General features: G+C 37.7%; 2 protein-coding genes and 1 pseudogene across 2 annotated transcripts; all 3 read left to right on the top strand.

Moving 5' to 3' along the window:
- Positions 1-2,340: 2,340 nt before the first annotated feature.
- Positions 2,341-3,806, top strand: LOC122645139 (LRR receptor-like serine/threonine-protein kinase EFR). Its single transcript, XM_043838480.1, has 2 exons — positions 2,341-3,761; positions 3,794-3,806. Exons 1-2 carry the CDS (start codon positions 2,341-2,343, stop codon positions 3,804-3,806), a joined length of 1,434 nt encoding a protein of 477 aa, XP_043694415.1.
- A 71-nt stretch (positions 3,807-3,877) lies between these two features.
- Positions 3,878-5,986, top strand: LOC122645137 (probable LRR receptor-like serine/threonine-protein kinase At3g47570). The gene is made up of 2 exons (XM_043838479.1): positions 3,878-5,032; positions 5,598-5,986. Exons 1-2 carry the CDS (start codon positions 3,991-3,993, stop codon positions 5,984-5,986), a joined length of 1,431 nt encoding a protein of 476 aa, XP_043694414.1. The 5' UTR covers positions 3,878-3,990.
- Positions 5,987-9,241: 3,255 nt separating this feature from the next.
- On the top strand, positions 9,242-11,090 carry LOC122645136 (annotated as a pseudogene).
- Positions 11,091-14,805: the final 3,715 nt, after the last annotated feature.

The following is a 14,805-nucleotide window of genomic DNA, read 5'->3' as shown; positions in this document are numbered from 1 at the left end:
ATTTTCGTAATTTTGGTCATTTCGGTTCTTAAGTAAGTTTGTATTCTAGGTAAATGTCATTCTTCATGATATAATCATAGGATTAGGGTCTTAATCACTTTTGTACAGTTAACCTTATTTTTACCATAGGGTTAGGTTTTCTAACTTGAATAAAACACAAAAAAAAAATTAGTTTAATTAGGTGCATAATATGTATAACATAACAGTACACAACAAAGTTTGGTCTAGGAAGACTGGCCGTTGGCCGGGCGGTTGCTGGGTTCCTAACACCTTCCCAGTCTGTAACTTGACACTTACCCAGAGATCTGGGGCAGACCATCCATTGAGTTATTGGAGTTAATTAAGCATCCCTTTTGCAAAGGAGGGGCACCATTCATGGGTCATAGATCCTAAACCTAGGTGGCGACTCTCATTTTTCCATTTTCCTTCTTTCCCCACAGTGCACTCCGAGCGACTCTCCGTTCACTGCACTTACAAATGGCATCCCATATTGCGGTTGCAAAGGAACAAGATAAAAATAGATGATCATGTAATTCAAAATCTGTTTCACAAAGCAAGCACATTTTGGCTTATATCGGATTGTCGTGTGAACAATCTATCTCTATCGAGTGGATAGTATTTTGATCATAGCCAACCATGCAATAAAACTATGTCTGGGAATATGAAGAGCCACACAAGGGGAGCCCAATTCCACATCACGTCTCATTGCCAAAAGTGATGATCTTGGAAATCTGAGGCCATTAGTTAGTAAGGAATATATCATAACCAGGGTGGGTTACCCAACCATCCCTACCAAGACTGCTTAGCCGTTATTCTTGGTTTCTACCAAAAGCAGGAATAATCGGTCTTGGCTCTTGTCCAACTGTGGCAGGAGCTAGACGATCCAACCCCACTAAATGACAGCAAAAACAAGGGTTGGGTGGTCATTTCACATGTGGGGCTCAGGTGGGATCTACTTATGAAATGACCACCCAACCCCTATTTTTACTGTCGTTTAGCGGTGCTACCTGAATGCTCCAGCTCCAGCTCCCGCCACGGCTGGACAGAATCCTTTTCCGGAATAATCTCATTTCCCATTATAGATTCAATCGTGCCAGGGAAGAGCCAAGGATCAAGCCAAAAATAAGTCAAAACATTGATTATTACATTTCCAATCATGTATTGAATCAACGAAAGGATTAATCCCCAACTTGAAGAATTGCTCCAAAACAAGATGAACCTTGAGTTGGAATTTTCAAATGACCATATAGAGTTATGGACAAGGTATCTTTCTAGTACCCAAATAGTCCAGGGAGTGCCCGCCCCTTACTCTAGAGAAGAGACCAAACATGTCGAACCAAACCAGTTTTATTCCAATTCGCAACTTGATGAAGCCCCAATCCTCCCTTAGATTTTTTAAGACAAACTCTTGGCTAGCTAACCTTATATGTTATGTGTGTCTTGAATTCTTGTACCCGTTTTGAAGAATGACCCACTTCGACATTTTTCGATGATGATTCAAATGAAATTTTTTTTTTTCTTAGATCTACGATAATAGCGAAGGACTTGAGCATATGGGAAACTAGGCCGAATAGAAAATTAGAAGAGATAATTTTCCATGCCCATGACCTATTGTTAGGAAATAATTTTACATATATCGACAATGTATGGAATCTTGAATGTCCTTGAATGACATCATGATTGGGCTTATTAATTAACCCACAAACACTAGCTTTTTGGTTTGAATAACTCAATACGATATATATAGGAGTGGAGCACCAAGTCCCACAAAGATAGTTTCGTCTGAAATTATTGAACTCTTGAAACTAGAAAAGGCCCGAAGAGTTAAACCTAGCTTGATTGGTCAATGACTGAGGTGGAGAAGGCACTACTTGTGTTGTGTGAATTTAAGTGTCAAAGAGAGCAATCGATTAAAAATCCAAAAAAACCTTCTATCCCAAATTAATTGTCTTCCTATGTTCCCACAACTGATCTTTTACAAGTTACAAAATCCCCTGGGGTCTCCAATTGGACGTTTGGAAGAAAAAAGTTAAAAGTTATGGTGAAATAAACACGCAAATCTGCCGAGGCCAATGCCGATTCTGATTGATTCTAACCGATTCAGCTCCATCAGCCCGATTCTATTTGAAAATTAGGGATAAGATCAGGTTTATTCCGATTCTGACTCACCGTAACTAATGGTCTAATAAGTAATATATAAGAGATCCATGAAAGACTTAGACTTACTTTTAAGCTCAAGCTTCTTTGTTTCTTTCTTACCAATAATCCTTTAAATAATTGGATACTTCAATTCTCTCAAACACAATAACATAGTAACAAACTTTGATTTTGATTTTGAGGATGGCTGCACTTCTTCAGTTTTTTCTAGTTTTCAATATTCTCCTACTCTTCTTTGGGAGCAGCTCTTTGATGATGATGATGATCGTAGTAGGCAACAATGAGACAGATCGATTTGCTTTGCTGGAGTTGAAGAAACAAATTTATGATGATCCGTATGGAGCACTCAGTTCTTGGAATGATTCCATCCATTTCTGCAATTGGGTTGGGATCACATGTGGTCATCGTCATCGACAACGGGTTATCAGCTTGGATTTACAAGGGAAAAGCTTGGGAGGTAACATTTCTCCTTCCATAGGGAATCTCACTTTTCTTCATTCCCTCGACATGGGAAACAATAGCTTCCATGGCAAAATCCCACAAGAGATCGGAAATCTGATTCGACTACAGTATATTGTTTTTCAAAACAACACTCTCGAAGGAGAACTTCCTTCCAGCTTGGCCAACTGCACTCATCTAAGAGAAATTCGCTTCTCTTATAACAACCTTGTCGGGAAGATTCCAATTGAACTATTTACGCCTTTGTCAAAGCTGGAGGTAATTTCCATTAATTATAATGGTTTAACAGGAGAAATACCATCTTCTCTTGGAAACATTTCCTCCATCCGACGTATCTCTTTGAGTTATAATGAACTGCAAGGGAGCATTCCAGAAACCTTTGGTCAGCTAACAAACTTATTCTTTCTAGCACTTGTTCTAAACAAGTTATCTGGTATGTTTCCTCTCTCACTATACAATCTCTCATCTCTTGAAAAAATTGGCCTTACACAAAACCAACTACATGGGAGCCTTCCACGAGACATAGGCCTCACTCTTCCAAATCTCATAGAACTAGATATTGGAGCGAACCTTTTCTCAGGGAGAATTCCAAATTCCATCTCCAATATTTCAACACTTGAAACAATTGATCTCGGTGAAAATAGTTTTGTTGGACCCGTCCCTAACAACTTAGCAAATCTTCAAAACCTTCAATGGTTCAGCATTGAAGAAAATCAATGTGGAACAGGGGAAGCTGATGATTTAGATTTTGTAAATTCTTTGGTCAATTGTACAAATCTAGAGATGTTACAATTAGACACCAATGGTTTTAAGGGTCTCCTTCCCAACTTTAAAGCCAATGTCTCAACACAACTCTCAATACTTCTTTTGGGAGAGAATCAAATATCTGAAACCATTCCTGTTGGGATTGAGAATCTCGTCAACTTGACCTTTTTGGACTTGGAGGGGAACTTTCTTGAAGGTAATATTCCGTCTGTCGTAGGAATGCTTCCGAAGCTTCAAAGATTATTCTTGGATGGAAATAGACTTTCAGGACAGATACCTTCCTCTATAGGCAATCTCACTCTTTTGTATGAACTCCATTTAGAAGGAAACAACTTGAATGGAAGCATCCCTTCCAGCATTGGAAATTGTCACCAGTTACAGCATCTTAACATTGGTAATAATAGCCTCCAAGGCCCAATACCTAAACAACTCTTCCTTATTTCCTCCTTATCATTATCTCTCAACTTGTCTTACAATTCTCTGATCGGTTCCCTTCCAATTGAAATCGGTAACTTGAAAAGTCTTTCCACAATAGATATCTCCAAAAATAGATTGTCTGGAGAAATACCCTCTTCCATTGGTGATTGCAATAGTTTGGAATATCTTTATATGGGGGGTAATTTCTTTGAAGGAACCATTCCTCAATCTCTAACTCGTTTGAAGGGGATTCAAAATTTAGATCTCTCACACAACAACTTTTCAGGGCAAATCCCGAAAGATCTAGAAAAGCTTTCAGCATTGCAGCGTTTGAATTTATCCTTCAATAATCTTGAAGGGGAGGTACCAACAAAAGGAATCTTCAAAAATGCAAGTGCAATTTTAGTGAATGGAAATGATAAGCTTTGTGGTGGAGTTGCGGAGTTACATCTGCCTGCATGCACAGACCATGGATCTATGAAACGAGAAAAGTCCCATGCTTTTAGAATAGTTTTGGCGATAATCGGTGTGGTTCTTGGTTTTCTTCTGATATCTTCTTTTCTTACTCTCTATTGGATGAGAAGATCAAAAAGTAAAACTCCATCTGCACCATTAATCGGTGAACATTTCTTAAAGCTTTCATACAGAGATCTCTTCCAAGCTACTGGAGGATTTTCTTCAGCTAATTTCATAGGTTCTGGTAGTTTTGGCTCTGTATACAAAGGGATTATCGACCAAGATGAAACTATTGTTGCAGTCAAGGTACTCAACCTTCAAAATCCAAGAGTCTACAAAAGCTTTATCGCTGAATGCGAAGCATTAAGAAACATTCGGCATCGAAATCTTGTCAAGATTTTAACTTCTTGTTCAAGTATTGATTCAAAAGGAAAAGATTTCAAAGCCCTTGTTTATGAGTTCATGCCCAATGGGAGTCTAGATGATTGGTTGCACTTGCCGGTGGAGGCACATATTCATTCAAGAAATTTAAACCTTCTTCAAAGATTAAACATCGCAATTGATGTGGCTTCTGCTTTAAATTACCTTCATTATAATTGTCATGCGCCAATTGTTCATTGTGACTTGAAGCCAAGCAATGTTCTACTTGACATAGACATGATTGCACATGTCAGTGATTTTGGTTTGGCGAGGCTACTTTTGGAACCTGATGACAATTCATTTGAGACTCAAACTAGCACCATTGGGATAACAGGATCTATTGGCTATGCTGCTCCAGGTAATTAACAAATAAACAATACAATTTTACTTTAAGTTATCAATCATTACATTAAATTTGTATTCCATTTTTTCTAACTATTCTAATCACAATCTTTATGTAGGCTATTAAACATGACCCAAATAATGGTTTAGAAAAATGGTCCAGATCTAAAGTTCATGTTTATTAGGTTAATACTTCAATCCAACTAGTATTGGATATTCATATCTTGTTCTTAATAGTTGATTGAATATATCAACACGTTTTTCTATCTTAATTAGGGTGGATCATGGTTTTATTCATGCTATTTTATTATTATGATTTTTTATTCATGTTCATTTCAATTAGAAATTCATTATAGTACGAACACATTGGATCCTAGTATCTAATTTGACTGAATTTAGATTGGATTCTTTTTAACATTATCAAAAGAATCATGGTTTTCAAATTGAAGAAATGACAATGTAACTTGCTAATTTTGAATAATATGTTCACAGTTTTCATATCTCAGACCGAAATTTCGATTATATAAAAAAAAGAGGCAAATCTCTTATTGATATACTAACATGAAGTTTCTAAATTTCAGAATATGGAATGGGTGGAAGGGCATCTATACAAGGGGACGTGTTTAGCTATGGGATACTTTTATTGGAGATGTTCACAGGAAAAAGGCCAACAGATCATATGTTTACGGATGACTTAAATCTCCATACTTTTGCAAAAACAGCTTTATCCGTACATGTGATGCAAATTTTAGATCCAACATTCCTACTCAGGGAAGAACAAAGGGAAGAAATTGATGAGGTTGCTACCAATAGGATTAAAGGTCCTAATCATAGGACAGATCAATTGCAAGATTGCATAACGTCAATAATTGAAATTGCAGTCCAGTGCTCCATGGAATCTCCAAGAGAACGTATGGGCATGAATGATGTCATGAGGAGACTACATTTAATCAAAGGGAAATTTTCTTGAAGCAAGAATCGATCAATCATTCAGAGCAACTATGCCTAATTGGAAGGTGATTCTGAATTTATTATCTTTGTATTTGTTGTATTATCTTTGTCACTTAATTAATGATCATGAAAAATTAGGGAAAAGAAAGTTCTAGATCATGCAGAAGAATTAGGTTGATCTAGGGTTAATCACACTATGATTCGGTGAAGGTAACAATGGAATGAAATCCCCAAGCAAAGCTTGGTTTCGTGGAGCTGTACATGTTATGGCACGTACTCTCTCACAAATTGAAGTTCTTGGACTCAGATAGCTTGAAAGACGTACTCCAGTTTTTTTTTTTTTTTTTTTTTTTTGGGGGGGAGAAGAGCTTTTGTAAATAAAAGAATCAGACTAAAATAGGTTACATTCTTTGATATCTTCTTCCTCTAGCGTCCTCCCTTACAAGGTGGGACAGGGCTGGAGGAAGGCACGTGGTGCTAAAGGGAATCTCTTGGTCAATGAGCGAGAGACTTGCCAGGAAATCCGCCCAAAAATTTGCTTCTCTCATAACATGCATAAAAGTGCAGCAGGAAAACCCCACCTTAAGGCACAGAATATCCTCTACGAGGTCCATGCAGTGCCATGGGGTATGGAAACTACCCCTAATCATTTGAATGGCATACAGGGACCCTAATGAAACCTGCAGAGGAGGCTGTGCGAAGACCACACCGAATGGCTTCTAACTCCATACGCAGAATGTTGGTAACCCTGGAACCGCCGGCGACAGCGAACCGAACTCTTCCCAAACGATCGCGAGCTATGACACCATAACCACCCCGACCATCCTTCACCGACCCATCGCAGTTGATGGCTATACAATTGGAAGGGGGACGCAGCCAAGAGTGGCAAGAGGGCCGCTGCAGGTTGTAAAGCACTTTAATCCTCCATCGGTGGAAGAAGTCTCGGTTGAGGCCGGAGTCAGCAACGGTAGGAACTGAGCCAGAGAACCTGTTTCTAATGTCCTGAATGATTTGGCGATGAACACACTCACACTCGGTGACCATCGCGCCAAAGCTAAAACACCGGACTCTATTCAGGAGGGAGTCCCCCGTGAAGTGATTGGTGGTCCAGAGCACCACGTGAGACCAGGAAGGGAGAGTGGGCGTAGTAAACCCATTCAACAGGAGAACCTTTTGCCAGATCCGTTTGGAGAAGAGGCATTGGAAAAAAAGATGATTAAGATCTTCAATGCTCGAGTTGCAGAGGGGACACATAGTCTCCACCGTCAGGCCCCAAGAGGCGAGCTTACATCTTGTCGAAAATAGCCAGCCAGACAATGAAGGAGAACCGGGCTTGAGAGGCAGGGAACCAGACCAGCCTCTTTCCTATTTTGGGAAGTGTACGTGTGGTTGAAGGATTATAGAAGAAATAATAATATTGTAGCAAAAAAATTGCTTCATTAATTTTGGTAGGAACTTAACTTCTCACTCTCCTCCTCCCACAACCAAAGCTATCCAAGCATATGTGGGGGAGAGGGCCGGAGCTTCTATCAAATTGAGCTATTCAATATAATGGAAATGTGGTTTGTAAACAAGTAGGGGATTATTTAATTTTGGGTTTTTTTTTTTTAACAGATCATTCATATATGGGGTTAAATGGGTGAATTGTGGGAAATCTGGGTTTTGAGATCATCGATCTCTTCTGCATGTCAGTTATGCTTCAAAAAGCTTTCATTATCATTATATTAAGATACGGGAAAGATGGCTAAGATAATATTATCCGCTATTTATCTATTAGAAATGAAGGCAGCCCGGAAAAGAGAAATTAAATAAAAAGAGGCAAGAAGGCCTTTGAGGCAGTTTTAGCCAGTAACTTGGCAATGATCTTATAAATAACATTACATAGGTTTATAGGCCTAAAGTAAGATACTCAGGATGCCACATCTTTTTTAGGAATCAAGCAGCTGAGAGTATGATTGCACCCAGGGGGAGGGAGAGAGAAGAAAAAAAATCCTAAAAAAAATTACAAAAATCTGAGCCAATAATATCCTAGAACTTGTAGTAAAAGCAGGCCCGGAGACCATCAGGTCCTACTCCAATAGAAAAAATTGCATATTTAATTTCATCATGATCAGATATAGATGAAATGTTCAAAGCCATAGAGAAGGATCAATGAACCTATCAAAACACACACTCAACAAAATTAGGGTCCAAAGGACAGGATCGAAGATGTGAAAATGTTGAAGGAAACACGCAATAAGATACTTAATAAGATGTTGACTCCTAGTTAGTTTTTCTCCTAGCTAAGGTCTTGCTTTTGCTTACTGCAAACTCTAGCTTTTTGGTTTGAATGACTCAATACGATATAGGAGTGGAGCACTAAGTTCCATAAAGGTAATCAGTCTCAGTTTGAAATTATTGAACTCTTGAAACTAGAAAAGGCTCAAATATTTAAATAAACTTGATTGGTCAATGACTGAGGTGGAGAAGGCACTACGTACTTATTGGTTTAAAAGAGTCAAAATAGAAATCGATTCCTAATCCACCATATCAAACCTTCTACAAAGACTCTCTCGTTTGAAATTATTGAACTCTTGAGACTAGAAAAAGCCCAAAGATTTAAACCTTGATTGGTCAATGACTGAGGTGGAGAAGGCACTGGGGTGAGGTTGTCATTTTCGCCCTCACTATGAGAGGAACCTGAGAGGAGAAAAATTCCACTTGTATTGTGTGAATTTAAGAGTCAAAGAGAGCAATCAACTCCTAATCCACCATATCAAACCTTCTATCCCAAAATTCTCTATCTATGTTCCCACCACTGCTCCTTTACACTTACAAAATGCCGTGGGGTATCCAATGGGAAGTTTGGAAGAGAAGAATTAAAGTTATGGTGAAGAAAACACGCAATCTAAAGGATTTAAAAATCATTCTCTGGCTGATCTGATTCTTATCCAAATCTACCGATCGAGGTTGATGCTGATTCTGATTGATTTTGATTGATTCTAATCGATTCAACTCGATCGAAATCTATTTGAAAACTATATATATAGGGTTAAGATCAGGTTTATCCGGATCGTTCCAATTCTATTTTATCCTAATTAAACACCCTTGCCTTTCCATGGGGGGTGGGACGGTCATTTCATTTGTTGACTAATATTTTAATTCTCTGACTGGTTCCCTACCAATTGAAATCAATAACTTGAAGAGTCTTTCTACAATAGATATATCAAAAAACAGATTGTCTAGAGAAATCCCCTCCTCCATTGGTGATTGTAATAGTTTGGAACATCTTTATATGGGAGGTAATTACTTTGAAGGAATCATTCCTCAATCTCTAACTCTTTTGAAGGGGCTTCAAGATTTAGATCTCTCACGCAACTACTTATTAAGGCACATCCTAAAAGATCTAGAAAAACTTTCAGCATTGCAGAGTTTTAATTTATCCATCAATAATCTTGAAGGGGAGGTACCAAGAAAAGGAATCTTTGGAAATGCAAGTGCAATTTTGCTGAATGAAAATAATAGGCTTTGTGGTGGAATTGCGGGATTACATCTGCCTGCATGCACAAACCATGGATCTACAAAACGAGAAAAGTCCAACGTTCTTAGAATAGTTTTGATGATAATTGGTGTGGTTCTTGGTTTTCTTTTGATATCTTCCTTTCTTATTCTCTATTGGATAAGAAGATCAAAAAGTAAACCTCCATCCACACCATTAATCGATGAACGGTTTTTAAAGCTTTCTTACAAAGATCTCTTCCAAGCAACTGGAGGATTTTCTTCAGTTAATTTTATATGTTCCCATAGTTTTGGATTTGTATACAAAGGGGTTATCGATCAAGTTGAAACCATTGTTGCAGTCAAGGTACTCAACCTTCAAAATCCAAGAGTCAACAAGAGCTTTATAGCTGAATGCAAAGCATTAAGAAACATACAACATTGAAATCTTGTCAAGATTTTAACTTCTTGTTCAAGTATTGATTCAAAAGGCAAAGATTTCAAAGCCCTTGTTTATGAGTTCATGCCCAATGGGAGTCTAGATGATTGGTTGCATCTTCTAGTTGTGGCACATAATCATTCAAGGAATTTAAATCTTCTTCAAAGATTAAACATCACAATTAATGTGGCTACTGCTTTGGATTACCTTCACTATAACTGTTATGCACCATTGTTCATTGTGACTTGAAGCCAAGCAATGTTCTACTTGACAGAGATATGACGACACATGTCAGTGATTTTGGTTTGGCGAGGCTACTTTTAGAAGCTGACGACAATTCATCCCAGACTCAAACTAGTACCATTGGGATAAAAGGATCTATTAGTTATGCTGCTCCAGGTAAAAAATAAACAATACAATTTTATTTTGAGTTATCAATCAATACATTAAATTTTTATTCCATTGTTTCTTCTATTATAATCAGAATATTTTTGTAGGCTATTAAACATGACCCAAAGAATGATATAGAAAAAGGGTCTAGATTTAAAATCATGTTTATTAGGTTAATACTACAATCCAACTATTATTGGATATTCAAATCTTGTTCTTAATATTACGATCATGGTTTCACCGTATTCATTATAATTATGAATTCACTATACTACGAACACATTGGACCCTGGTATCTAATTGGACCGCATTTATATTGGATTCTTTTTAACATTATCAAAGAATTGTGGTTCCCAAATTGAAAAAATGACCATGTAACTCACTACTTTTGAATAATGTGTTCACAATTTCATGTATCATCCCATAATTGCTATTGTATGAAACAAAAAAAAAAACAGTAATACTAACAACGTGAGGTTTCTAAATTTCAGAATATGGAATGGGTGGAATGGCAACTATCCAAGGGGATGTGTTTAGCTATGGGATCTTTTTATTGGAGATGTTCACAGGAAAAAGGCCAACCGATCAGATGTTTACTGATGACTTAAATCTCCATAATTTTGCAAAAGCAGCTTTACCTGCATACGTGATGCAAAATTTAGATCCATCATTCCTACCCAAGGAAGAACACATTGAAGAAATTGAAGAGGTTCCTACCAATAGAAATGAAGGTCCTAGTCAGAGGACAGATCAATTGCAACATTGCATAACGTCGATAATTGAAATTGCAGACCAATGCTCCATGGAATCACCATGAGAACGTTTGAACATGAATGATGTTGTGAGGGTACTACATTTAATCAAAGGGAAATTTTCTTGAAGCAAGAATCTGTCAAGCAGAGCAACTATGCATGTCTAATTAGACGATAATTCTGAATTTATTATTTTTGTATTTATTCTGCTGTCATGGATGCTTAATGCTCATGAAAATCTGGAGAAAGAAAGTTCTAGATCATGCAACGGAAGCCTATTGATCTGGGTTTAATCATACTATGGTTTTGAATCTCGCTTGTGAATCATCAGTTAACTCCTTATTCCATGCCACTCAGGAGCTTCCTCAGTTTTTATGCCAGATATTAAGGGAAGACATAGGTGGTTTACAAGTTTTTAGATTGTAATTTAATTAATAGTTTTTCATGCTGGGTGGCTTTATATTTTAGCTCTGTGTGAAAGAGTAATCTGTTCCTTTGGGTAGGGGTAAGGCAGGTTAAGTCCCTCCTTTGTAGTTCTGTTTTATATTGATTTCTCCATAAAGTTTAGGGGCATCCCTGGGTCCCAGATAATATGCGGGGAAAAAAGTGTTAATCACACCATGATTTTGAAAAACGGAATCGATACCAATCAGGGTCAGGTAGGTCACGGCCAATACTGATATGGATCGATCAATAGACCTGATTTGATACCATTTTAAAACCATGATTCACATATGATATTAATTAATTTGGAAATTGGAAGAGTTTAAGTCTCAATTTCAACCTTATTTGAGCCAAACCTGTATCAAGGTTGTATCAGTTTTGAACAAGTAACTATATTCCAAATTTTTCTACGGGGCTTATGAAAGCAAAAATTTAAAATGGAGCATGACCCTGAAATTAAGTTAGAGACTCCTCCACATAGTGCCACTCTCTTTGGATTCAAAGGATATGAAAGAAACACTCTTTCCAATTTCGTTCTTCTAAGGCTAGATTCCCTTCTCATGCCTCTTGTCCACTATAACGGATCAGCTTCAAGTGAAACCGAGGTTATCTCATTCTACACAACACTCTCTGGAGACTATATAGAAGTCTAGGTGGTATCTCCTCCGAGAAAGACCAAACCCTCTAACTCCTAACTCTTCAAATTCAGCACAAATGAAGAGGGACTTCCAAATCAAGGAATCCTCCTTGAGTTTTTTCTTCTTTTTTTTTTTTTTGGTTCTTGTTTTTAGTTTTTTTGTGGCATTGTAATGAAAAAATGAGGACAGGCAAAACAGTTTTAGAGTAAATTACTCCCCCCTCCCCTCGATTATGCTCTAATGACAAACCCCTCCCCTGAGTATTGAGTAATAACTCTCCCCTCCCCAGCATTAACAAGATTCTATCAACTGTACCCATTCCATTAAAAATGGCTGTTAAGTGATGGGAAAAGACAATATTACCCTTTCACAGTTTGTCTTAAAATATTCTAACTTCTCTCTCCTTGCTCTATCGTCTCCAACCTTCAGCCGAGAGAGAGTGAAGATGAGGAGCTGAAACTGCCCCTGTTCCTTCTTCGTGAATATCCCATGCCCTTCCTCCTTCCTCCTCCAAATCTTAAATATCATAAACCCACCAACCCCAATCAAGATCACAACCGAAGCAACCAACAGAGCTAGACCTCACCTTCCCCAAATCGTTTCCCCAAAACCTGCAAACCCAAAACGAAATACTTACAAAATTAAATAAAAAAAGAAGAGATAAAGTGAACAAATTCGGATGGAATCAGCTACCTCTTAGAGAACTTGTGTCGTGAGGCTATTTCCATGTTCTTTGATGGATTCAAAGAAGAATCATCCCACTCAACTTCAAGCATTTGCGCACCATAAGCCGCTTCAAACGAATCATACCCCATTGTTGAAATCATCCACAATAGCTGAAAGCCCAAGAAGGTTTTCATCAGATAGAGGCAAAGTGTCCAGAATGTAAAGGAAAAACTCTTGTAAGGGAAGCAGAGACATTAACCAAAAAATAAAACCACATTCATAAACAGAGTACTAACCCAGTCTGGCTGTTGAAAACATGAAGAAGAGCACCCAAACCCGGCAGTCCACTAGACAGATGGGTTCTAAGACAATCTCAATTAGACTCAAAATCCCATCTGTCCGATTGCACAGCAGCAACTCAGATCCCATCGGAGAGGAAGGAACCAGAGGGAGAAATGACAAAAAAATTTGCAATTTTTTGAGATTCAAAAGGAGGGAATCATGGCTTTAACTTATATCAACATAGGAATCCCAAGTCAAAACATGCAAGAGGTTATTGAATCCAAATTCCTCTTCACCGAATTGGGTTTGAAACCCTAAGAAGGAAAGAAATTACCCAAAAATAGGAGGAATGAGCAGTGATTGTGGTTCTGAGAAGGGTTCAATGAGGATATGGGAGAAATCCTGAATTGCAAGTCCCAAAGCCTCTGAGTTTTGAATCTCTTATGCTCTCACTGTTTCGTTCTCATTCTTCTTCAAACGAAGAAGAAACCTGCTGTCTGAAAACCCTTTTTGTTTTTTGGGCAAAGTCTGAAAACCTTTCTTGCTTTTGAAAACCAGAGAAACCGATCTCAAACCCCTTTGTATCCATCTCTCTTTCTTTCTCTCCCTCCCTCTCTCTGTGTTTTTTGGAAGAAAACTGAACGAAGACGATGGAAGAAGAATCGAGAAATGGGGAAGAAGAATCGAGAAATGGGGAAGAAGAATCGAGAAATGGTGCTGTGAGCCTGTCCTCTCACTCAGGGGTATTATTATAATATCACAAATATAAGGGTAGTTTGGGATTTAAATAAATGTATTTAGGATGATGTCATCACTTAACAGCCGTTTTTAACGGAATGGGTACAGTTGATAGAATCTTGTTAATGCAGGGGAAGGGAGAGTTATTATTCAATATCTAAGGGAGGGGTTTGTCATTAAAGCATAATCGAGGGGAGGGGGGAGTAATTTACTCATAATTTTATTAGAAATTTTTTTCGAGAGAACCTTATTGTTCACAAAGGCCCAAAAATAAATTTGGAACAGAGAATTCCATGCCCTTCTGCTAAAATTTTCTGAGCCTCTTCATGTTAGACGCTATTGGCCATTAGTCACTAAAGCTGAAAGATTGTTCCCATTTCGCTTCTTGGATTCGTTTGTTTTAGGAGTCCAAAGGGGTCTTAAGCTTCCAAATTCTTGACTTAGTTTTGTTGCTTCAAAATCGGGAAAAAAAAATGTGCTAAACAGTTTAGCTAGATTTCAAAGAGACAACTTTCTGCAATCTAGGGTTTCTTTGTCAATGGGTTTGCTCTAACCTTCTGTTCATTAATTGTATGCCCTTCTCTTCCGTAGTTATTTGGTGCATAGGAAATTGATTTTGTTTTCTTCCAATAGATGAATACACCGGAAAGAAATTTACTTCTTGCAAGGGATAGAAATTGATATTTCTTCTTGAGGGTTTGTCTTCTAACAAGTTGGAACCATGGCACTAGGTCTAAAATGTCAGAATAAGAAATTTTGATTCCATAGAAACTAATTGTTCAAAGCATTACACTTTTTGAAAATTATTTGTGATTTCTTCATTTGTTGTCTTGGTACAATTTGGGGACTAATTGTTCATACCATTATACTAATCAAGCTATGGTTGACCATTGATGACAAATTGGAGCATACTTATCATCAAACAGGTGTGTTTTCTTTGGTCTGTGGGTCCTACTGTATCCAAAAAATTTTGATATTTATGTGCTTTCAATAGTTTATTAGTGATATTGGG

The sequence above is a fragment of the Telopea speciosissima genome, chromosome 11, assembly GCF_018873765.1.
Source record: "Telopea speciosissima isolate NSW1024214 ecotype Mountain lineage chromosome 11, Tspe_v1, whole genome shotgun sequence".
Lineage (NCBI taxonomy): Eukaryota > Viridiplantae > Streptophyta > Magnoliopsida > Proteales > Proteaceae > Telopea > Telopea speciosissima.
Note: the sequence above shows the minus strand (reverse complement) of the source record. Positions and strands in the feature narration are given on the sequence as shown.

Bases quoted from the DNA above. Each gene is read 5' to 3' on its own strand.
- LOC122645139 (XM_043838480.1), top strand. From the start codon at position 2,341: ATGGCTGCACTTCTTCAGTTTTTTCTAGTTTTCAATATTCTCCTACTC.
- LOC122645137 (XM_043838479.1), top strand. From the start codon at position 3,991: ATGGGGGGTAATTTCTTTGAAGGAACCATTCCTCAATCTCTAACTCGT. The intron at 5,033-5,597 runs GTAATTAACAAA...TCTAAATTTCAG, and splicing joins TATTGGCTATGCTGCTCCAG to AATATGGAATGGGTGGAAGG.